The 25,035-nt window shown below is 45.7% G+C and overlaps 1 protein-coding gene across 4 annotated transcripts; it reads right to left on the bottom strand.

Annotated features, from left to right (window-relative positions):
* Window positions 1–216: 216 nt before the first annotated feature.
* On the bottom strand, window positions 217–8,387 carry abi3b (ABI family, member 3b). Of its 4 annotated transcripts, none has more exons than XR_013812680.1 (9): window positions 8,096–8,387; window positions 7,735–7,902; window positions 7,217–7,396; window positions 6,889–6,947; window positions 6,235–6,315; window positions 2,511–4,391; window positions 1,600–1,652; window positions 1,100–1,328; window positions 217–591 (listed from the first exon to the last, which is right to left on the bottom strand). XR_013812680.1 is itself a non-coding variant. In XM_079757537.1 (6 exons), exons 1-6 carry the CDS (start codon window positions 8,237–8,239, stop codon window positions 3,926–3,928), a joined length of 1,098 nt encoding a protein of 365 aa, XP_079613663.1. In that variant the 5' UTR covers window positions 8,240–8,387; the 3' UTR covers window positions 2,196–3,925. The 4 variants fall into 4 exon arrangements, 1 of the variants encoding a protein (XP_079613663.1); XR_013812681.1 differs by having other exon boundaries at window positions 3,190–4,391; XR_013812682.1 differs by having other exon boundaries at window positions 6,235–6,312.
* Window positions 8,388–25,035: the final 16,648 nt, after the last annotated feature.

Genomic DNA, 25,035 nt, shown 5'->3' with positions numbered 1-25,035 from the left:
TTATTTTCCTGAGCATAATGTTACAGAACCCTCTTAGCATTCAACAAAGATTTTGTGACTGCTTTTATTGTAAACTTTCATAATTATAATTTCATTGTTTTTGATTATTTAGTTAATTTGGAACCGAAAGACTGCATTTATACCCGATTTATTTTTATCAGGTTTCAGGGCCGCACAAAAAAACTGGTGTATTTTGTATATCATTTAATTGGACTCAACATTTCTTTATAAAATACACAAAAAACATAGAAATACAGTATTTACATCATATTAAATAAACTTTAAAATCCATCCTATGGTTTAACTAAAAAATCCATCCTATGGTTTAACTTTAAAATCTCTCCTGTGGTTTAACTTTAAAATCCCTCCTATGGTTTAACTTTAAAATCCATCCTATGGTTTAACTTTAAAATCCATCCTATGGTTTAACTTTAAAATCCATCCTATGGTTTAACTTTAAAATCCATCCTATGCATGTGGAGCATAGGGTGTGTGGCGCGTGTTGATATCATCGTTGTTCTGTCCAATCTGCGTTTGCAGTGTGAATGATGTGTATGGAGGTTGTGCTTCTGAGTAGAACTAGGACGCTTCCTGAAAGAAAGCAGAAGAAGCAGAGTACATGCGGCATCTATTTTTGAATAACCCCTCCAATGGTCATATTTGGTAAAAAGTTAACATATCTCGGAAATGGAGAGATAGAATCTTCCCCTCATGAATATATAAATGTGGTGTGTTGTGTGTAATGAACAACAAACTACACTCATATATTCATGAGGGGAAGAATATACAAGTATAGTATGTTGTGTGTGTTATAAACATAGATTACACTTAAATATTCATGAGGGAAAGAATATACAAGTGTAGTGTGTTTAGTTGTGTGTCTATTTGATAAACAATAGATACACGTATATATATATATATATATATATATATATATATATATATATATATATATATATTCATGAGGGCAAGAATATACAAGTGTAGTATGTTGTGTTGTGTGTATTATAAACGACACACTACACTTTTATATTCATGCGGGCAAGAATGTACGAGTGTAGTGTATTGTGCGGTGTGTGTCATAAACAGGTCGCTGTACCCAATAGGACGGCGGTGGGTTGTGGTCCTGCAGAGTATAGGCAGGTAGGCCATAAAAATCAGAGACCCTGCCTCCATGGACGGCCTCCACGCTCCCCTCCTCGAACAGGGGGGGGATGAACATGGGGGGACGTTGGTCCTGTTCCAGGGTCTCCTCAACCTCTGGCTTGGTTTTTTTCTTCAAACAGCAGACCATGCATAAAGCCAATCCCAGGAATATAAAGGGGATCCTGCAAGGAGATGTTTTTATTGTGTTTATCCTGCAGGATCACAGATATCACTTTGAAGCCATGACTATTTATGCAACACTTTGCCAAGGCGATTGACGGTGAATTCAGTTATATGTCATTAAAGATCAGGAATTAAAAGGGGTAAGGGCATCTGCCTCAAGGATGCCTACAGGTGGGACCCAAACCCAGAACCCAGGTAGTGCGGTCACTAAGGAGTTTAAATGAGTAGAGACCGATGCTAGTAGGGGTAGTTGAAGAGGCTGATACTCACTCTATGCTAGTATAATATATAAACATGGTGGCTTCCACTTCAGGGCTTTACTCCTACAAAGGAAGAGACAAAAGACGGAAGCATGTGATGATGTGCACATCTTTGTGGCAGTGAAGAGAACGGGATGTTTTATTTCTGACTTCAGTTTAACACAACACTAATATTTGATCCTCCATCATCTCCATAACCTAATCCTAATACCCCCTCAACCCTCTTTTGTATCATCCTGCGTCACCACTGTACGTCAAGGCATCAGCACCGATGATCATTTGAATCAATAATGTCTCAGTGGGTTTGTAGGGCTCATTGAGAAGTTACTGTGTTTACAAGTGTTTGGAACCTTGAACTTTGAGACACTACTTCTTCAACCCTTATCTATTGCAACAATTTGACCTAATTGTCAACCTAAAGGCAGAAAATAGATTCATTAATGATTGATAAGTGGCAAGATTTGTTGTTATATAAATGGTTGGAAGTACATAACTAAAAGTAACAAAATATATAGGTGAATTTAGACATAAGTGTCATGTGCATTCAATGATATGCATGGCTCACAAAGTTACATGGATAAGACAACAAAAAAAATTACACGCACATTCAACTTCATCTATTTTATTCAATGGAAATAATGACGCAACAATTTACTAAATGAAAATGAGTAATAATTAATTATTTGCTCATAGTGAACAGAAAGTTGTATTTTACATGAATATCTTGACTACAATATATAACTAAAATGTGGTTTAAAGTTAAAACATTTAAGTAGATAAAAGAGAGGTGAAGACAGGTTGATCTGATTTAGTAAGAAAATAATACAATTCATCTTATCAATAATATGCTTTCATTCAGCTCTAGCAAAGTGAGGAAGACAAACAGGAATGATGAAAACGAACGACACAAGTCTGTCTTACCTTTGCAATTAGTCCGAGTAGCTTGATTCAGAAAAAACACGGATGTTATAAACCGCCTGCTACCTATCTATTGAGTCGGTTTATGGCGTCCGTGAACCAGTTAAACTCACCCTAAGTTGAAATGAGTGAGTGACGTAACCATGACAGTACCTATCTCCAGCGCCTATCTGGGAGCAGGTATGCCTGTCCCATAAATTCTCAACATACCTGCCTACCTGACTGCCCCTGTTAAAAGTTAGGTTAAACCTGCAACATGCAAAAAGACATGGCTGTATATTTCAGATGGCAGTAGGTATGACATTGCTCTGAACAGGAGGTTTGGATAGACAATTGCCATGTTGAAACACACTGCTAGTATAAGATCACTTCAAGTGCATGATCACTCAAAGCCCTTCACGTTTATTATATATATATATAGTATATATCTATACAGATATTGTATCTGTTAATGTTTTTAGTTCGCGTTTAGATCAAATTAAAATCTTGCTCTTACATTTTATTATGTATAAGACTGAATGAAGCATATAATGCAGATACTCATTTGCATCGAAGGTTCCCCTTCTGGGCCTGGCTAGCAAGATAGCGCGGGTAAAATGTGGGCTTGTGACTACCCCATGAGAACGTAGCTGAGCTACGTAGAAGTGCTACAAATAAACTCCCATTCAGTCCATTTACTTACACTAGGTAGACACAATTCTTGTTCCTAGATCCAGTTTCTGCCGTGATATATTTGTTGTTATGGTATCAGGTCATATGTTGGCTTTTTGTAATGCAACTCCCAAGTACATTATTCATTTGCCTGCTCATATCTAAACATATTCTTGCTCACCTACGCTAAAAATGCCACTTTATGTATCCTCATGCAGCTCCAAGTTTGAGCTTGCCATGTAGGAATGCAGCAGAGGTGGTGTTGAAACATGTTCAACTAATATAAGCGCTGTGTTGTCATCCAGCACATAGGAATGCACACTCATGAGAGCTAAGTATTTCATCTAGATCTCTGGGCAAAACATATTACCCATCCACACGCATTTCTGAGAAAGAAAAAAAATAGGCAAAGTTGCCTTGAGGTGTTAAGTACAGCGAAAGAGAACATGTGATGTTGTCCATTATTTGGGGAAGGAAAAAGGGGAAGCGACAGGAGGAAGCAGAGCACTAAAATGAGAGTGAACAATCTACACAGCTCAAGGATGAACTCGCATGTGGAGAGGAGAAACAAATCCCTGTGTACCATGCCCAGTCTTTGCTGTGCTGTTATCCATACAAAGGCAGGCGGAAACAGATCAACAAAAGACTTCCATTAAGAAAACATAGCAAGTGCCCTTGAAGAACCGACAGCAATGCTTTATGGGAAATGTTTCTGACCAATCAAAATAGTCTTCTTAGCTCAGAGCTACGCTTCAATGTTCATTAGTTCACCAGGAAGGCGGTGGGGGTGGTGGTGGTGGTGGAGGAGGAGCTCCTGATGAAGACATCGGAGGTGGTGGGGGAGGGGGTGGAGGAGGAGGCCCTGATGAAGACATCGGAGGAGGTGGGGGAGGGGGTGGAGGAGATCCTGAGGAGAGCATTGAAGGTGGTGGCGGGGGGAGGTTCCCGTTCGATAGACCTCCGGCTGGAGGAGGTGGAGGGAAGTCCCCGGGAGAGGTCATGGAGGGCGCTGGTGGTGGAGCAGGAAAACCATCCTGGGATGAGTCTGGAGGTGGAGGAGGAGGTGGAGATGAGTCTGAATAACCGAGCTGGGGAGGCGGTGGTGGGGGTGGAGATGAGTCTGGACAGCCAGGTTCAGACGGAGGAGGAGGAGGTAGGCTGTCAGCGCCAAAGTTGGATCCAGAAGAGAAGGAAGGAACGGATGGAGGGGCCACCGCGATGCCAAGGCTGGGTCTGGTTTGGTGAGAAAAGGAAAGGAGCGCTCGCCATGAGGTGGTAGCAAATACAGTGAGCAGGCTGTTTAAGGTTGGTCACATCCCCAGTAGCTTGAGTTGTCTCTACCCTGATTATTGTGCTTAAACCCCATGCCTTGAAGCATTATCTCTATCTCGCATGAAAGTGGAACAGCAACATTCACTACTTGAGTCCATCTTTATATTGATGAGTATCCACAGCAGGATGAGCCTAGAAAAGGTTCCCAAAAAATTAAACATGAATAAATAAATAAATAAATATATATATATATATATTCCCATTTTAAAACTACAGCTTGTACGTGTCACCAGCTTGGTCGCAGCCAAAGCTTGTCATTGAAGTCAGCTTACAAACTGTGGTGAAGTTAGAACGATATTGAATAGGATTTGCTTCTGATTACAGTTGTGAGAAATGAGACAGCCGCAGGTGGTAATCAACTATTTCGGAAATCTTATTTATTCACTACATGACCGCAGCCGGCCAGCTGCACAATGAATGATGAAACTGTTGATGGAGTCAGGGTGAGTAACTCTGTCTGTTCTTGTAACGGTAATGTATGGCAATGTATTTCAGCTTAGTCTTTAACCCCGGAGCAATGCAGAAATACCTCTGCTTCTTCCTTTGACCAATTGGATTCTTTCATATGACGATTTCATATCACTGCACTGCATGTATGGATGTATAGACTGTATTGTCAGTGTGAATCACACGGCTGTGTAAATCCATGATCGCCATAATGGCGAAATAATTCATTCGATAAAATACAATTCATACAGTTCAAATACATTTCTTGAATGTTGACTACGTATGTGGCTGGGGCATCGCACCGCAGTAGGGAATAGTAGACACCAGACTGACACCCATTCTTACATTGACTGTCACTTCCTAATTTGATTCAGTTCCGCTTTAAGGGATACCCACTAGCACTCTTGCAAAAGTTAAAGATCATCTGAGTCTGCTGTTGACATTGAAAAGCCTTTCGGATCCTCACTATTAAGCATGAAATTAGTTAATGGGGCCGCTACAAGCCTTGACAATTGAAAGTGATACAGGGACCGAATGATTCTCCCAAATATGGTTATTTATCCTCCACTCAGTGCTGCATGAAGTGGGAACCATGACCTGCTTTAAGACCACCCTTAAGGGATGGTCCCCACTCAAGTAACACAGGCTGGTTAACAAATATTTAATTAATCACAGAGCAGAAAAAAATATTGGAGTTGCAATGGCAGTGGCGAACGATATACTGTCAAATCATCCCCACATAAATCAAGTAGCCTAACGACACACAAAGCTGTCTGTCTCTCTTATCGATCATCTGTTGTGTCATTTCTCTTTTGTTCTGTTCTCTCTTATCAGAAAAACCACAGCCGGCACATCAGCGCAGCCCCATTGTCAAGCACTTCCTTAAAGTGTTTGACAACGGTGTGCATAGCACACCGTTGTCAAAGCTCCATGTTCATATATGGAGATGTGTGTGCATAAGTTTGTACAGCTGTGTAGCTGTGTTGTCATCAGAATGTGACAATCGTGGTTAATGTTGACAAAGGCCTTTAATAACCATCACAGGTCTTCAAATGTTCGCATCCAAGATAGACTTGAGTCCTATTCAATGCCCTGCAACCTTCGTGTCATGTCAGATTTGCTCCGTTAAAACAATATATTTTGATTTACTTTATGGGTTAAGCTACAAACATGAACAGAAATTTGTGGTCCGTGTGCTTTGGGCTTAACTTCTCCATTTGCACCCCTGCTGTCAAGCTCTGTCCAATGCAAAATGGTCAGGCACACCAATGGTCAGGCAAGGAGAATGACGCCTTACCCGTAACGGTCACTGGCACCGCTGATTGGCTCACTGGGTAGAGTGGGAGGAACCGTGGGACACTCCACAGGCCCACGTCTTCTGAAAAAGCAACAAATATAATCAATTTAATATAAAAGTTGAAATTGTATTTAATAAAAACAAATGGTCATCTACATTGAGGACACTATCAAAACTGTATTCATTAACCAGTTCCAATTTTATTCTGACCAACTATATGACAACCATAAGCAGGAATGTGTTTATGCCGTTCATTTAGATTAGTTATATTGATAGAACCAAACTTACAAATGAAACATTTATATATAGACGGATATCATCGCCTAACGGTGTAAAGGTCATGTGTATCTACATGAATATTACGACCCATCTTTCCTGTGGGTCTTGTTTAACACGATTAAAATGGCTGACGCTATTTGCAACAACAGGTGTTGACCTGCTTACCAGCCTTAATTTTGAGCAAAACCTGAAGTTTCACACATAGCCTTCAACCTCTTATATACCCTCTATATAGCTTTAGTCTGCTGATACAGAAAAGGCCTCAGTGATTCATACAGGCTCCCTAATGTAATCCACAACTTGACTTTGCATTGATGTAAGCATAATGAAGAGAGTGACTTTATAAGGTGTTCATAATAGAATAGGTGTTCATACATGGAGCTGTGTGTGCTTCCTGTACTCCCCGTTCTCTTCTTGGAGGGCTGAACAGGAAACTATGGGGAGACAGATAGACAGACAGACAAATCGCAGTTACATTTTCATGTTAAAACCTCACGAGCACTGCATCTCACAATCGGAGAAACCAATAAGTGATTCTGAAACTAAATCTGGTTAGAGAAATTCATGACATGCTCAGCCGCTGATGTTTTTTTTTAATATTTTGAATGTACCTGGCAGATGCTTTTATCCAGAGCGACTTATGCATGGCCTAGTTTAAGTACCTAGTTCAGTACATAGTTTGAATAAACTTCAACAGTTTTACCTCAAAAGAGTGTCCAATACAGTCCAGGGTGCTGAAAGAGATGGGTTCTCTGGAGTAGCGGCGCTGGGGCTCTATGCCTGACTTTGGTAAAGTCATACATTTGGTACGGGCAATCTTTTTGGGGATGCTAAATGAGCCAATCTCCCTCCTGGCCACTTTCTCCTTGTGAACAGCCACTGTCTGGTTGAGAGAAGCACTGCGGTTATTAGGAAGCACAGTGTACGAGGGCTACAGTCTTGGATATGAATGTCAATGAGTGTTACCACAGTGAATGTTTTTTAAGGCATTAAGCGAATTAAGCTTCTTTTTTTTCAATATGCTTCTGACTACACATTGATAACTTAGTTCCATAATTATCATATACTATACATAATTGTCGGTATTTATTAAACCATTGAAGAGTTGAATGAATACTTACAAAAAACAAAATACAATAAAGAACAATGTATTAAACAAAGGGGGCAAATGATCAAATCGGCCGTTAAAAGCAAACCTGGTTTTGTGTGGTGAACGCTCACCTGAGAGAGGATGTTGACAGCGGCGCCTATGTCTTTGACCTGCGAGGCCTGAGAATCCAGCAGCTTCAACACAGTGGACGCCAGGCTGTTTATCTGATATGTCACACTGGCCAACGCCTGGGTGGTCAATGCCTTGGTTTCCTCCAGAGCCTTCGTTGGATTCTCTGCCTTTGCCAATTTAAGTTACACATTGTGATTAAGAAGATCACAACTTTATGTTCGATTCGTAATGATAATGTATGTGTTTTTTTTTTATGACAATAATATCGGTAAGCCTATAAAGTAAAAGAAAGGTGTAATATTTCCGGGTGCCCACCGTGTCTCCGATTGATTGCGGTGGTAGAAGTCTGAGTGGACTCACCTGCAGGTACTTCTTCTCGCAGTACTCGGCCACTTGGTTCAGGTTGGTCTGGTTGTCCGCGAGACCCTTCCTCGCACTTGGCGCGTCTTGTAATATTTGCGTAATAACCTCTGAAAAAGTCTTCAGGTCCGCCATTGTTTCCATACTTTCGCTTTTGAAGTTTAACTTTGAGATGCAGTTATTCTTAAATTGCTTAGCGATAGCTACGGAAAGACCACCGTTTTTTGAGAAATGTCAGCGGAGTCTGGTAGAATGGGCGTCCTGCTGAATGCGGAATCACCGCAGGCTAAAGATTTTCACTCTCAGGTAAAAAAAATAAAACCTTGTAACGCCCACTGCTCCGCTCCGTGGTTAGCGCACATCCTGCTTCAGGCAAGTGTGCAACTTGCTGACAGAAAATGATGTGCATGCAGATGAGGGCAGTGCCGGTTGATAGAAGTATACACGTTGTTGTTAGCCAGAAAATACCATTATTATTGACGCAAGGCAGGTTGTGAAGTTACATTTGTCACGGCACCACTTGCGTCCGTTCCCTTCACCGCCACTAGGTGTCACTGTCGACTAGAGAACAATGTTCACAATGCACCGGCACATGTAATGCTGCTGATTCTGAACGGTGGCTCTCAGAAATGGGTAGACGGCGAAGCCTTGTTTGCTTACTACCTTCACTATAGGGTACACATTTAAAAATAACAAACTACAAATACACGTTTTCACTGTTCCAATACTTATTCAAAATTGTTCTCAACCATCGATGAAAAATGATCATCTAGAATCTAAGAAGTCATCTGCTATGGACCAGCAACCTCCGAGCCACCTGTCAGGCCTGCTACCCATGTGACCAAAGAACTTAACCGAAGGAGAATACCTTATCTTTTAATTTCCATGTTTACTCTGCCTGATATGTAGGCTGCTTTACTTCTAAAAGCATTAATTTGTCATGATGACTTTTATGAGAACAACATGCGACGGATCCTCATAAATTCCGCGAAACATATTTGGTTATTTAGGCCTACATTGAAAAAATATACAAATATATACAAATGTATACAAATCTTTAATATAATATAATTCATATTTACTAAGAAACAGTTGTAATTACTTTATTGTTTTGGACTTTCAATGGCTGTCTGGTGTACATGGTAATCATTAAACAAGAGATATTAATGACATTTATGATGTCATTCTTTTGGACTATCAACAATCGAATATGCACAATCATAAATGAAGAAGAATAAAAATGTTTGAATCTGTGTTGAGACACTGACAAAGCAGATCAGCAAAAACGCTTCTCCCAATCATCAGGGCAATCTTTTTTATGAGCAACTGTAGAACACACCACATACCTTATCTTAACTTTTATAGATCATTCATGTCCTCTTGGCATCCTGTAGGTTGAACCTGGCTGCCGTAAGGGGAAAATTATGAACGTTTCCCAATAGGACGTCTCTGATTCAAATTACAATTCACATTTTAATTTACCGTTTTTCTTTTACTTAAACCTTTAACCAAGAGTTTGAAATGGGACAATGAGGAAAGACAGATCAGAATCCATTTGAGTTGGGTTGACTGCACTTCGGAGAAGTATGGTCAAGGCATCTACACTTTAAAAGCGATTGCCCATCTACATTTCTTTAAGATAAAGTGCTTTTGTGATGACAGGGATTTCATGGTGCATTCATGTGCACCTCGTAAACTACCCTGTTTAAATACTTATGTCTTACCACATATTAGTGCATTGCTATGCAGGAAGTTTTTAAAAAATATATATTATAATCAAATCTAATTGTTTTGTACAAACTCCACCATTTTCTTGTTCACATTTTTTTTAATAAGTAGCTGTTAAAAATAATCCCCTATACACATATATTACTAAATAGTCAGACATAAAAAAATCCTAAAATTGCCAGTCGAATAGTTTTCTTCAAACTCCATCATATTCTGATTCAACACTTCCCTAGGTACCTCTGTGCTGATTTTTTTAAGTGATTCTACAGCAGAGTTTTCTAAAATAAATGTTTGTGTTTAATGTTTGTGTGCCTGTGCCTAGATCCCATATAGTAAATCAGGCCCACTCTGTACCAGCCCAATCATGGTGGTTATCTGTGTCCGACTACCCACATGTTCTGCCTCATTATCTTAACGGTCCTTCTCTATACCTCTCATTAGTAAATCATCCGCCTGTTATGTTTGACATTGCTATAACAATGCATGTTATGTTACGCATGTTTACGACATGCCATGTTCTAATTGGTTTTGCACTCTTGATTGAATAAATGGAGTAGGAAGCTCCGACTAGAGCTCTGTGACATTCGCGTCTTTATTCATACATAACATTGGCGACAAGGATGGCTGTCTGTTCCCTACCTCCAACCTCTCCTTTGCTGGCTCTTCCCGGAGAAGTAGCCGTGCCATGGATACGTTGGATTGTTTCATTCGAAACCTATCTTTTAGCTGCCGGCTTGGACAATGTAACCGACGCGAGGAAACGTGCACTACTACTGCACTACCTTGGGGCAGAGGGACAGCGATTGTTCAGAACTTTTGCTGAATCCACCCTATACAAGGACGCTGTGGAACACCTTGAGGAACATTTTGCAGCCCCTCAGAGCGCTCTCCTACGTCGCGTTAAGTTCTGGCGCCGACACCTAGAGCCGGTGAGTCTGTCTCCCAATACGTGGCTGACCTGCGAGGCTTGGCTGGCCTATGCAAGTTTAATGCATTACAAAACTAAATGATACGGGATCAACTCATTTTACACACAAACTGTGAGAAAATTAGGGGCAAATAGCTCAGGCTATTAAGATAGCTCTACAGGTAGAGGCGGCATTGGAATGCGCGGCAAGCCTGTCTTCACCCCAAAATGAACACTCCAGCTGATTCCACTCAACCAGAAACGTTCCCTGTCAGTTCTGTTAGCTTCTCGGACAGGGTCAAAGTAACCTAACAGCCCCGAGATCGCTCACAGCAGCAATGTGGAAACTGTGGCTCATCCACTCACAATCCTAGAGCACAAGTCTGCCCAGCGCGTGGGAAAACGTGCTCCAATTGTGGGAAGCTAAACCACTTTCATAAAGTTTGTAGATCCGCTCCAACCAAAGGCCACCGGCAATACACAGTAACCCAGCCGACGGTCATCCACAATGCCCGCTCAGGACGAGTTTCATTTAAAACCTATTCACTAACAGTTGACGACATCACTCTACCCTTACTCCTTGACACGGGTGCCACTGTGTCATTGCTGAACCTATTGACATGGAAACGCTTCTTCTCGCATAAACCACTGGGACCGCCTTCCACGACATTACGTGGCTACGGAAATGCCGTAATTGACAGGGCTCTGCCAGCCTTCACATTCCACGTGTCACGCCATGGGGCCAATTTACTTTGTCTAGACCATTTTCACAACCTAGGATTCACACTGCTGGACACCACAGGCTCAGCGATCCACACCGTCGCCACCCTGTGCAGCAACAGTAGCCTGCATTGTTTGACGGGCTGGGCTGCGCCACAGCCTTTTCTCACCAGCCCCTTGTGAACCCAAACGTCAGGCCAGTGGTCCAACCACTCCGCCGTTCCCTGCTGGCATTGCGAGATGACATCACGGCGGAGCTAAAGCGTATGCTTGATGATGACATCATAGAGCAGGTCAACGCTTCACCGTGCATATCCAACTTAGTGGTGATAACGAAAAAGACTGGTGGCCTACGCATCTGCGTAGACCTTAGAGCAGTGAACAAGGCCATAATACCAGACCGCTACCCCTTGCCCACCGTAGAGGAGCTCACGGCTCAGTTCCATGGGTCAACAGTTTTTTCTAAATTGGATCTTCACCAAGGATACCTTCAAGTGCTATAACATCCTGATAGCCGCAAATTAACAGCCTTCATTACCCAAGACGGGGTGTTCTGCTACAAACGCATGGTTTTTGGGTTAAGTTCAGCCCCAAGTTGCTTTCAAACAATCATGGCCTCCATCCTGGCTGGGATCCCTGGCGTCGCCATTTACCTTGACGACATCTTTGTCCATGGAATCAATACCACTACCCATGATGAGCGTCTCCAGAAAGTATTTACCGCCTTGGCTGAGCACCACCTTACGCTGAACACTGACAAATTTTCTTTGCGGCCTCTGTGATCGACTACGTGGGGTTCCACCTCTCAGCAGGGGGTATAAGCCCACTTCAGTCGAACAGGGAGGCCATCCAACGCGTACCTAAGCCAACGTCACCAGCGCAAGTTGCCTCCTTCCTGGGCATGACTGCGTATTATCTCAGTTTCTTACCTCAGTACTCTGACACAACTGCTCCTCTGAGAATACTACTGAAAACCGATGAGCCCTGGATCTGGACTCCAGCAGGCTCCGAGGCAGTCCATTGCTTGAAAATGCAGCTCAACTCACCACCAATCCTGGCACACTTCGACCCGGCCAGCCCCACACTTGTGATGTGCAACGCCTCTTCCATAGCAATAGGCGCCGTGATGTCTCAACTTCAAAATGACGTGGAAAGGCCAATCGCTTTTGCTTCCCGTGCACTCAGCCCTACGGAAAAACGGTTTTCTGTGGGAGAGCGGGAGGCACTGGCTTGTCTCTGGGCCTGTGAACGTTGGCCCGCCTGTATGTACCTGTATGGACGTGAATTCATGTTAAGGACTGATCACCAAGCCCTCACCACCCTCTTGGCCACGTCAGGCACCGGCCACAAACCAGTCAGATTGCACCGCTGGGCGGACCGCCTACTGCAGTACAATTTTCGTCTTCAGTTCACACCAGGAAGGGACAACGTAGTGGCCGACCTGCTATCTCGCTCCATCATCGCACCCACACCAGAGTCTACAGCCTCCATGCATGACGAGGAAGAGCATAACATCATACAGCTTCTCCACATGCCACTGCAGGAAACTCTGTCACTGAGTGAGCTGCAGGACGCCTCAGCCGCCGACCCTGCTCTTTCCCTGGTGGCCTTCAGGAACGGCTGGCTTAACAACGTGCCGGACAATCTTTTGGCCTACTTCAGGGTCCGCGAACCACTTGCATGCTGGAATGACTCCTGTGTTGCGAGAGGGCTCTGCACTGTGGTCCCAAGTGTTCTTCGGGCGCGTGTCCTTGCTATGGCGCATGAGGGCCACTTGGGCATAGTCAGGCTCAAACAACGATGCCAGGACCTGGTATGATGGCCGGGGATTGACAGAGACATTGAGAACCTGGTCAGAGACTGCACTGCCTGCCTACTCAGCAACAAGACCAGGGCCCAAGCCCCGCCCCCACCCATGCAGCCCCTGGACTGGCCGTCCCAACCCTGGGAGCATCTTCAACTCGACATCTGTGGTGAGCTGAAGGGAGTGCCGCACCACCAGAGATTTCTTGTGGTGACCTACGACCTCCACTCCAAGTGGCCAGAGGTGGCAGCAGCCGGCACAGTAACGACTGGGGTACTGATTAACATCTTAGACTCCCTGTTCGCTCGCTGGGGTCTGCCTAAGAAAATCACCACTGACAACGGACCCCAAATGGTGTCTCACAAACTTTGTTCCTACCTGAAAGAGAAAGGAATTCACCATATTTGCACAGCTTTCTATAACCCATCAGTCAATGGGGGGGTCGAACGGCTAAATCAGTCACTAAAGAATGGAATTAGGGCTAAGCTGGCTCAAGGGTGCACGTTCAACACCAGTCTTCTCCAAACACTACTGCACTACCGTGCTACCCCCACATGACCACTGGGGTCTCTCCGGCCTCCCTCATGCTGGGGCGGGAGCTACAGTTGCCGCTGGACAGGCTTCGCCCTGGTCTGGTCCACACTCTAGTGCACCCGGCCCAAGCAAGGGTCAATAAACGTCAGGGCCAGATGAAGAACCGTTTTGACCGGAGGCGGCGAGCCAGACCACCAGCCATTGCCACTCAAGACTGGGTCAGAATTCGATGACCCCATCGCAACAACAAGCAGTTGTCATTCTGGTCGGAACCAATGCAAGTCAGCCAGCAGCTTGGCCCTGCCACGTTCAGGCTCGTATATGGTACCCGCTGGCATGGCAGCCGTTTGCGCAAGGTTTTTAGGTCTCCGGCAGTCAGACCTTTCTGCGGCCTGGGATTCACTGCAAAGTGATGCGCCATTGCCTCCAGCCCAGCAAGGGGCCCCGGAGCCCAACCCTGAGACCAGTGCCTCACCTGAGCCCCGCCCGGTCAGTGCACAGAACCGCCTGGGGGTCTTCAGGACTTTGAGACTGAGTATCACACTTGAATTCTTGTGAGGGGGGGGGGGGGGGGGGGGGGGGGGAAATGTTATGTTTGACATTGCAGCAACAATGCATGTTATGTTACGCATGTTTAAGACATGCCATGTTCTTCGCCACAAATACACGTATGTGGTGAGTGTAACCTATCTTAATTCACCTATGTTGTTCAGTGTTGTCCTATACACTGTTGTAGGCATATCGTTTACTGTCTTGGTTGTTCAGGGATCGCTGTCCCTTTAAATGTTATGAACCTCTCATGACGTACAGCCCCATGCGGGATTGTTTTTACTACCAATGCGTTTTGACTTCCTGTTTTTTTCTAACAAAATAAACGAGTCACGCATTTGTGTTAGCTGAATCTGCCCTTTCCTGGTTCACATCCTACCTGATGAATCGCACTTATCAGGTAACATGGAATGGCTCCTTGTCCAAACCTTGCACGCTTGATACTGGTGTCCCTCAAGGCTCTGTACTGGGGCCTCTTCTGTTCTCCCTCTATACCAGATCTCTGGGCTCTGTAATTACATCCCACGGCTTTTCCTATCACTGCTATGCTGACGACACTCGCAACACGCATATCTGAATGTCTGGCAGAAGTCAGCACCTGGACAACTGCCCATCACCTGAGGCTTAACCTCAACAAGACTGAGCTCCTCCTAATACCAGGGAAAGATTGCCCACACATGGACTTACTGGTCACTGTTGAGAACATCACTGTATCTCCTTCTCCAACTGCCAAAAACCTTGGTGTAGTGTTGGACAATCAGTTATGCTGCACCGCAAACATCACTGCGGTGGCCCGTTCCTGCAGATTTGCATTTTACAACATCTGCAGGATCCGGCCCTTCCTCACAAGGGAAGCAGCTCAGCTTCTAGTCCAATCACTGGTCATCTCCCGCCTCGACTACTGCAACTCGCTCCTGGCTGGACTCCCTGCCTCTGCGATTAAACCCTTGCAGCGCATCCAGAATGCAGCAGCGCGCCTCGTGTTCAACCTACCAAAGTTCTCACATGTAACCCCCCTCTTCCGAGACCTCCACTGGCTCCCTGTAATAGCTCGCATCAGATTCAAGATGATGGTACTGGCATACAAGGCAGTCGATGGAACTGCCCTTGCCTACCTCCAAGCATTAGTAAAGCCACACACCCCAGCTCGATCCCTACGCTCAACCACCTCAGCTGGACGTCTGGTACCGCCATCGCTAAGAGCAAGCAAAGGTCAATCAGCTAAGTCACAACTTTTCTCTGTTTTGGGACCTCAGTGGTGGAACGAGCTCCCTATCGTTGTCAGGATCGCAGAGTCGCTCACCAGCTTCTGCAAAAGACTCAAAACTCACCTGTTCAGAGTTCACCTCGACTCTGCATAGAAACCAATGCACAGACACCATTGAATGTTGTACGTCCTGGCACTTGTACATTGCACTTATTCAAGGTACTTAATTGTGTAGCATCTACATTAGCTGCTATCTTTGCTTTACACGGGGAATGGGTTAGCCTAGCGATTTTAATACTTGCACTTGGTTCTATGAACATCTTTACTGTACCGACAGCGATATATTGTTTTACTTCTTATGACAAATGTACTTATTGTAACAAATGCACTTATTGTAAGTCGCTTTGGATAAAAGCGTCTGCTAAATGCACTAAATGTAAATGTGTGCTCAACGTGAGAAATTGTCTTTTTCCATTTGATGCAATTTCCACACTGGTGACCCTGACGTTAGTCTGCTGGGCGTATCCAGAGACACGACACGACCATGACCGCGACCGCTGTCTGAACTCATGGACCGCATGCTGGATCTCATGGGTGAGCACAACCCCGATTTTCTTTTCGTTCAGCTTTTCCTGCGTGAGCTGCCTTCCCAAGTGAGAGCTGCATTAGCCAACACCACGATCGCTGACTGTCGGAGGCTGGCTGAAGAGGCTGATACATTTTTCCTGGCGGGTCAAGGGCACTGTGTGGCTGCGCCCGGTCCGTGCACAGAACCCGCCTGGGCGTCTTCAGGACTTTGAGACTGAGTATCACACTTCAATTCTTGTGAGGGGGGGGGGGGGGGAAATGTTATGTTTGACATTGCTGCAACAATGCATTTTATGTTACGCATGTTTAAGACATGCCATGTTCTTCCCGCCAGGCTCCCCCAAAACGCTACCCTGCCTGTTTCTCATTTATTTGTTATTAACTCTCTGCTGGTTGGGAGTTTTACCAAGACAGAGGGCCCCTGTCCTAGCCACAGAACCAGTCTCTCCTCCCGGAGCACCAGTCCTCTAAGTCCAAACCATGTAAATATGTCCTGCAGTATAGAGCCCTAATGAAACCTTGACTTATCTCTCATCCTCCTCTCTCCTAATCATCTCATCTCCTCCCTCCTCTTCCTATCCTTTCTTCTCCTCTCCTCTCCTCTCTCATCATGTGTATGGTGCTAACATGCAGTATGTGTTTGTGTGTTACTAACATGCAATATGCATATTGCATGCATATTTGGTAAGACACAAATATTTATTTCAACAATGGAAAATAAGAAAGAGGTAATAGCGGTATTCCCGCCATCGTGATAGTTTGAGTACATTTCTGAGTTTACAGGTTGCACTTTAAAGGGGAACTATGCAACTTTTTTGGCTTAATTTACCTTAATATAGCAGGTTAAGAGTCATTGTGATGGTTCTATTAAACTTTTTGGTTCGATTGGTCATTGTTTCGACTCCCCCAAGCACATCTTGACTAAAATAAAGCGTTTTGCATAATCTTTTGCAAAACGTTTTGCAAAATCTTTTGCCAAGTGTTTTGGGGATTGTAATGTAATTTGAATTTCACAACACACAGAGCGTGGCGAAGTGCATTGCAATCACGGGGACGATATACCTTTTCAATTTGAATAAAGGAACTCAAAAAAATGGACAAAATGTTATTATGCATTATTAAATTGTTTAATGAATTGTCAATTGTATAATGTAATGACTTATTGAATTGCAAATTGCATTGCCATTTGAATTTTGCTACGTATGCTTCCATAATCCTGCATAGTGGGATTCCATGCTTTTGATACACCGTGAAGTTCTTTTTGGTGCAAAGGCTCTTTACCGTACAAAGTAATGTAGATGCGCAATCGCTTTGAACATGCTTTACGGAAGTGCAGATGTAAAATCAGTTTGATTGTTGCTTGGAACAGCATTAAATTGATATAAAGATTGCTGTTATCTGCGGTCCACACATGCATGGAAAAGAGTAATAATGGTTTTAACATGATGAGCAGGCTGTTTGTTCTGTGTCAGACTCATACATCTTAGATAATTACCTCACCTTAGATAAATGACAGAATAAATATCAAACCATATATTTATAATGATATATAGTATCATCATTCATCAAATCAATATAATATATATTTTCTAATGAGGCTTGAGTGGAGACTAGTTTAGTTTTGGCGTGAGAAATGCTTACGGCTTAACTTTCTCAAGCAATGCCCCATCAGTACCTTTCTTACGTCTCGGGAATATCACACTGCTCTGTGCATGATTTGATGACACTGCATCTTTTTATATGTAGTCCTAGCTCCCTGGAGCTCAACACTCTGCGTTCACATTCACCATGATGTAATAGTATGCCTTCCACTGCCCATACGCTGTGAAAACCATAATTGGTGCAGGGACAGGGATAGAGCTGATGTAATGGCATCCCTAGTAAGCCTGATGGGGTTGATTGCTTCACAACATTGTTTGAAAGGACTTGCAGATCTCAAGCCAACCATACAGAGGCATTGTCTTAGGCTACAGAGCAGGCCTGAGAATGTAGGTTCTACCGAGGAAATTCAAAATCGAGTGTGTGATCATGTTCACATCATCGTTGGTTTGGGCGGTTGTTGGGTATAACACAGCTTCGAGATTGTAACACAGAGACGCCGTGAGGCTTACATCTCTCTCCAGGAAATGAAAGACGGACAACGCCGGTGTTTTAGTCCCACTCAATGTCTTTGTAAAGTCTGGCGTCGCTGTAACACACAGTGTGATTGTTGCAACAATCTAAATTATGTTTGCTAGCTAATGATTTAGCAGTCTCTAAAGCAGTTCACCGAATCAACCCTGGGTGACAATCAATCAATAGATAATTGATAGTCGGGTTGATATTGATTTGGATTTAATGACCCTTTGCTCCTTTATCTCATTTATTTTTATGGCTCCTATTTTAATACCTTACATGATTTGGTAGTCAAAGACTGTTAGTACATAATTATTGTTCATTACCAATCGCTGTAAGTATTCTACAAGGGTGAATTTGCATCATCGAGTTATGTATCTACAGGCCTATGCAAGAGAACGATTCATAACAGAATGGATCATATCATCAGAGGATCTATCGTGGTCTCACTGAGGGACTGGATGTATCGGGTGTGCACCGCGCGTACACACACATGCACGCACAAATGTACAGACACAAACACTCAAACACACGCTCTTGCTCTCTCTCGCACTCACTCACTCACACACACAAACTCTTTCACTCTCGCATCCACAAATACACGTATGTGGTGAGTGTAACCTATCTTAATTCACCTATGTTGTTCAGTGTTGTTCTATACACTGTTGTAGGCATATCGTTTACTGTCTTGGTTGTTCAGGGATCGCTGTCCCTTTAAATGTTAGGAACCTCTCATGACGTACAGCCCCATGCGGAATTGTTTTTACTAGCAGCGCGTTTTGACTTCCTGTTTTTTTCTAACAAAATAAACGAGTCACGCATTTGTGTTAGCTGAATCTGCCCTTTCCTGGTTCACATCCTACCTGATGAATCGCACTTATCAGGTAACATGGAATGGCTCCTTGTCCAAACCTTGCATGCTTGATACTGGTGTCCCTCAAGGCTCTGTACTGGGGCCTCTTCTGTTCTCCCTCTATACCAGATCTCTGGGCTCTGTAATTACATCCCACTGCTTTTCCTATCACTGCTATGCTGACGACCATCAGCTATTTCTCTCTTTTCCCTCATCTGACAAAGCCCTGATTGCAACACGCATATCTGAATGTCTGGCAGAAGTCAACACCTGGACAACTGCCCATCACCTGAGGCTTAACCTCAACAAGACTGAGCTCCTCCTAATACCAGGGAAAGATTGCCCACACATGGACTTACTGGTCACTGTTGAGAACATCACTGTATCTCCTTCTCCAACTGCCAAAACCTTGGTGTAGTGTTGGACAATCAGTTATGCTGCACCGCAAACATCACTGCGGTGGCCCATTCCTGCAGATTTGCATTTTACAACATCCGCAGGATCCGGCCCTTCCTCACAAGGGAAGCAGCTCAGCTTCTAGTCCAATCACTGGTCATCTCCCGCCTCGACTACTGCAACTCGCTCCTGGCTGGACTCCCTGCCTCTGCAATTAAACCCTTGCAGCGCATCCAGAATGCAGCAGCGCGCCTCGTGTTCAACCTACCAAAGTTTTCACATGTAACCCCTCTCTTCCGAGACCTCCACTGGCTCCCTGTAATAGCTCGCATCAGATTCAAGATGATGGTACTGGCATACAAGGCAGTCGATGGAACTGCCCCTGCCTACCTCCAAGCATTAGTAAAGCCACACACCCCAGCTCGATCCCTCCGCTCAACTACCTCAGCTGGACGTCTGGTACCGCCATCGCTAAGAGCAAGAAAAGGTCGATCAGCGGAGTCACAACTTTTCTCTGTTTTGGGACCTCAGTGGTGGAACGAGCTCCCTACGTGTCAGGATCGCAGAGTCGCTCACCAGCTTCCGCAAAAGACTCAAAACTCACCTGTTCAGAGTTCACCTCGACTCTGCATAGAAACCAATGCACAGCCACCATTGAATGTTGTACGTCCTGGCACTTGTACATTGCACTTATTCAAGGTACTTAATTGTGTAGCATCTACAGTAGCTGCTATCTTTGCTTTACACAGGGAATGGGTTAGCCTAGCGATTGTAATACTTGCACTTGGTTCTATGAACATAGAACCGAGTTCAGACCGCGACCGCTGTCTGAACTCATGGACCGCATGCTGGATCTCATGGGTAAGCAAAAACCCGATTTTCTTTTCGTTCAGCTTTTCCTGCGTCAGCTGCCTTCCCAAGTGAGAGCTGCATTAGCCAACACCACGATCGCTGACTGTCGGAGGCTGGCAGAAGAGGCTGATAAATTTTTCCTGGTGGGTCAAGGGCACTGTGTGGCTGGGTTTTTTTCCCGCGCACATCGCTCCTGTGACACTGGACGACTCCACGCTCATCGCTGCCACCACTTCTCGTCGGCAGCAGTCTTCTGACCCCCAGCAGTCTTCAGGCCTGCAGCATTCTTCAGGTATGTGTTTTTACCATGCAAAGTTTGGACCAAAGGCTCTTAAATGCCGTCCGCCATGCAGTTTTGGTGGGTTGGGAAACACCAGGGCCGACGCTCGGTAGTGGCCATGAGCGTCGGCTGTGCTGGCATGCTGCTTTTCATCCGTGACAGCATCTCCGGACAGCAATTCCTGTGCGACACGGGAGCACAGAGGAGCGTCCTGCCTGCATACCGTTTTGGACATGGTGACCGACGGCCACGGCCCCCCCTATGGAAGCTGCTTTTGGTAGCCCAATTCGTACCTATGGAACAAGGTACATTGAGTTGTGTTTTGGAGGGCACCGGTTTGACTGGTACTTTGTTACAGCAAAGGTCTCCGTTCCCCTCCTCGGCGCCGATTTTTTGTGTGTGGACTGCGTCTGGACTGTTGGTGGATGTGAAGAACCGTCGCTTGATTGACGTCGTCACGTTTTGTTCCTATGTGTGCACGCTCAGCGGGGCTGACTCCATACGACTGCCTAGCATGCTCTCCTCCTCAGATGATTTCCACCGTCTGCTTGCCAGTTTCCCAGCTGTCACTCAACCCACTTTCTCTGCGTCTGCCGTGAAGCATGGTGTGGAGCACCATCTCGCCACTACTGGTCCACCCGTCTATGCCCGTGCTCGGCGCCTCGACCCGACCAAGCTTACCGTTGCAAAGGCTGAGTTTGCAAACATGGAACGCCTGGGTTTAGTCTGCCGGTCCGACAGCTCATGGGCTTCACCCCTCCACATCGTCCCCAAGTCCGGCGGCGGCTGGCGCCCATGTGGCGACTACCGGCTGCTAAATGAGGCAACGACGCCTGACCGGTACCCAGTCCCAAATATACAGGATTTCTCGAGGCATCTGGCTGGTATGGTGATTTTTTCCAAGGTGGACCTTGTCCGGGGATCTCATCAGATGCCTGTACACCCACTGGACGTTCCCAAAACTGCAGTGATCACGCCGTTTGGCCTGTTTGAGTTCCTACAAATGCCGTTCAGCCTTAAAAACGCAGCTCAATCTTTTCAACGCCTCATGGACTCTGTTTTACCGGAGCTGCCTTTTCTTTTTGTGTACTTGGATGATATCTTGGTGACGAGCACGGACCAAATCTCAGCACCTGGCGCACCTCCTGACACTTTTTGAGTGGCTCAGCCAACATGGGCTAAGTGTCAACCCCGCCAAGTGCCAGTTTGGTCTCTCCATCATCGATTTCCTGAGACACAGAGTCACTAAGGAGGGTGCAGCCCCTCTCCCATCGAAAGTGGCGGCGTCGTACAGTTCACACGCCCGCTCACTGTCAAGTCCCTGCAGGACTTCCTCGGCATGGTGAATTTTTACCACCGTTTCATCCCTCGAGCCGCCCAGCTCATGCGGCCCTTGCATGAGGCCTTGCAAGGTAAGCCCAAGCATGCTGTGGACTGGACTGAGAGCAGGGACAAAGCTTTTGTTGCCACTAAGGCAGCCCTGCTGGCACATCCTTCTCCCACAGCCTCCATCGCCATCACCTTGGACGCCTCGGACTACGCTGTCGGTGCCGTCTACGAGCAGTGGGTGGGCGGGGCCTAGCAGCCACTTGCCTTCTTCAGCCATCAGTTGCGCCCCAGCGAGCGGAAGCACTTTCGACCGGGAGCTACTTGGTCTCTACCTCGCCATCAGACACTTTCATTCCCTGTTGGAAGGTCGACACTTCACCGCTTTTGTCGACAACAAGCCGCTGACTTCCGCCATGGCCAAGGTGGCTGTGCCGTGGTCCGCCCGCCAGCAACGTCATCTGTCCTACATTTCGGAGTTCACCACGGATTTACAGCACGTTTCCTGTAAAAACAACCAGGTGACTGCCTGTCACGGGCTGTGGTAGGAGCAGTCCATCTGGGCTTGGATTACAACCGCATTGCAGCGGACCAGACCACAGACCCGGACATGCAACTCCTGAGGACATCGACTACAGGGTTGAAAATAGAGGATGTGGGTTTTAGCGATGCCGGCACCACACTCCTGTGTGACGTCTCCACGGGCAGTCCTCGGCCAGTCATTCCCACGGGATGGAGACGACAAGTTTTTGATGCCATCCATGGTCTCTTCCACCCAGGTTCGAAAGCGTCACAGAGATTGGTTGCGGCTAAGTTTGTTTAGCACGGCCTCAAGAAAGACGTTAGGGACTGGGCTAACACATGTCTTGAGTGCTAGCAGGCCAAAGTGCGACGCCACACTAAAGCCCCGTTAGAGTTTTTACCGGTGCAGGAGAGACGGTTTGACCATGTAAACGTGGATCTGGTCGGCCCTCTGCCCTCCTCTCACGGTTTCACTTACCTGTTGACCATGGTTGACAGGACCACCCGTTGGCCTGAGGCTGTGCCACTGACGTCGCTGGCATCTGTCGAGATGACACGGGCATTTATCATCACCTGGGTTGCCCATTTCGGCACTTCTTCTGACATATCCTCTGACCGGGGCGAGCAGTTTACCTCTGAGCAGTGGAACGCTGTTGCACAGAGCCTCGGAGTGAAACTCCACCACACGACCGCATATCACCCACAGGCCAACGGACTCTGTGAGTGATTTCATAGGTCGATGAAGGCTGCTCTTCGTGTCAGCCTCAAAGACAGCAACTGGGTCGACAAGCTACCGTGGGTACTGCTTGGCATCAGGACTGCACCAAAGGAAGACCTACAGTCCTCCTCCGCAGAGTTTGTTTATGGCCAGCCGCTGCGGGTTCCAGGGGATTTCATCCCTGGCACCACTGTTCCTTGGTCTGCCACCCTTGAGCGGTCCACGCTACTGGACAATGCAAGGCTTTTCGCACCTGTCCCCACTTCCCGTCACGGACTCTCTCAGTCGCACATCCCTGCTGGGCTTCGGACGGCCGACTACGTTTTCATTCGCCACGACGCCCACAGGGGACCGCTACGACCGCCCTATGATGGCCCGTTCCGGGTTTTGGAAACGGGGGACAAACATTTTGTGGTGGACATGGGCGGCAAACCGGAGCGACTCTCCATTGACTGCCTCAAGCCAGCTCACTTGGACGTGGCCAGGCCCATTGAATTGTCCCAGCTACAGTCTCCTGTGGCTGCCTTGCGCACCTGCCTTATATTACTTAATATGACTTTGGAAGTAATGTTGCGCCATGCACGCAAGTGTAAACGCGAGCAGCATAGCCTGCCTGCTTTCAGCGAGTAATTAATATTATTTGTAATTATTTTTATTTTTTCAAAAGATATTTATCAGTCACAGCACTCACAGCAGCCTTTTCTCTTAGGGTAAGTCGAGTAATTTAATGCCAACCATAAATCTTGCATATCAAGTAGGCTAGCAAACACCGTTTGCCATTCAACTCAGTGTCCGCTGACTTTCTGCTTAATGTGAAACTCATAACAAGTCGTGCATGTATGAAAGTGTGTGCAGTTTCGTTTTTTTAAGTACCGGTTCGAGAACCGTTTTAGCGCCGGAACCGTTTGAAAAGTACAGATCAGGCACCGGTATCGAATAAAACCCAAACGATACCCAACCCTAGCGGTGACTGTTTTGTTTTTGTTTTCTTCTGTTGGTGAATTCTGGGGGGACGTGTGTAGTAAGTGTAACCAACATAATTCACCTATGTTGTTAAGTGTTGTTCTATACACTGTTGTAGGCATATCGTTTACTGTCTTGGCTGTTCAGGGATTGCTGTCCCTTTAAATGTTAGGAATGTCTCATGACTAGAGTCCCATGCGGGATGATTTTTACTAGCAGCGAGTTTTGACTTCCTGTTTTTGTCTAACGAAATAAACAAGTCACGCATTTGTGTGCTCAACATGAGAAATTGTCTTTTTCCATTTGATGCAATTTCCACACGTACACACACACACACACACACACACACACTCCCACATGCACACGCACACGCTCCGCCAGCTTTCTATCTATCTGTGACACACATGTGCCCACGGGCAGCCATATCTATGGATGTGTACAATATATTTCCTCTGTCTTGTATATTGCTGCAGATTGGATGCTCTGGGCGGACATTTCTGCCACACTCCACAGAGTTCTATTACAGCTGACCAATTCAATTACACTGGAAACTGTGGCCGCGGTAACAATGGGAGACCAACGAGCACGTACACGTTCTGAAAGATCGGCTGCACACACACACACACACACACACATAGACACACACACACACACACACATGCACACACACATGCACACAAGCATGCGCACAAACAGGAGCACATACATAAACACACATTTACACACATGCACACACAGTTCCTCCTGTAATTGAATGTGTGTGTGTGTGTGTGTGTGTGTGTGGATGGGTGTATGTGTGTGTGGGTGTTTTTATAGCCTTGCATATCACTGACTTTGAACCCAATTCAATTAGTTTGTCAGCGTGTTTGAGGCCGGCG

This window comes from Pollachius pollachius (assembly GCF_949987615.1).
Source record: "Pollachius pollachius genome assembly, chromosome: 19".
Lineage (NCBI taxonomy): Eukaryota > Metazoa > Chordata > Actinopteri > Gadiformes > Gadidae > Pollachius > Pollachius pollachius.
Note: the sequence above shows the minus strand (reverse complement) of the source record. Positions and strands in the feature narration are given on the sequence as shown.

What these genes read in the sequence shown, in the direction of transcription:
- abi3b (XM_079757537.1), bottom strand. Translation starts at nt 8,239, where the DNA reads ATGGAAACAATGGCGGACCTGAAGACTTTTTCAGAGGTTATTACGCAA. An exon ending in GGAAGCACACACAGCTCCAT is followed by an intron (nt 6,316 to 6,888) that starts GTATGAACACCT and finishes TTGCTTTTTCAG; the next exon opens with AAGACGTGGGCCTGTGGAGT. An exon ending in GGTGCCAGTGACCGTTACGG is followed by an intron (nt 4,392 to 6,234) that starts GTAAGGCGTCAT and finishes TCACCAAACCAG; the next exon opens with ACCCAGCCTTGGCATCGCGG.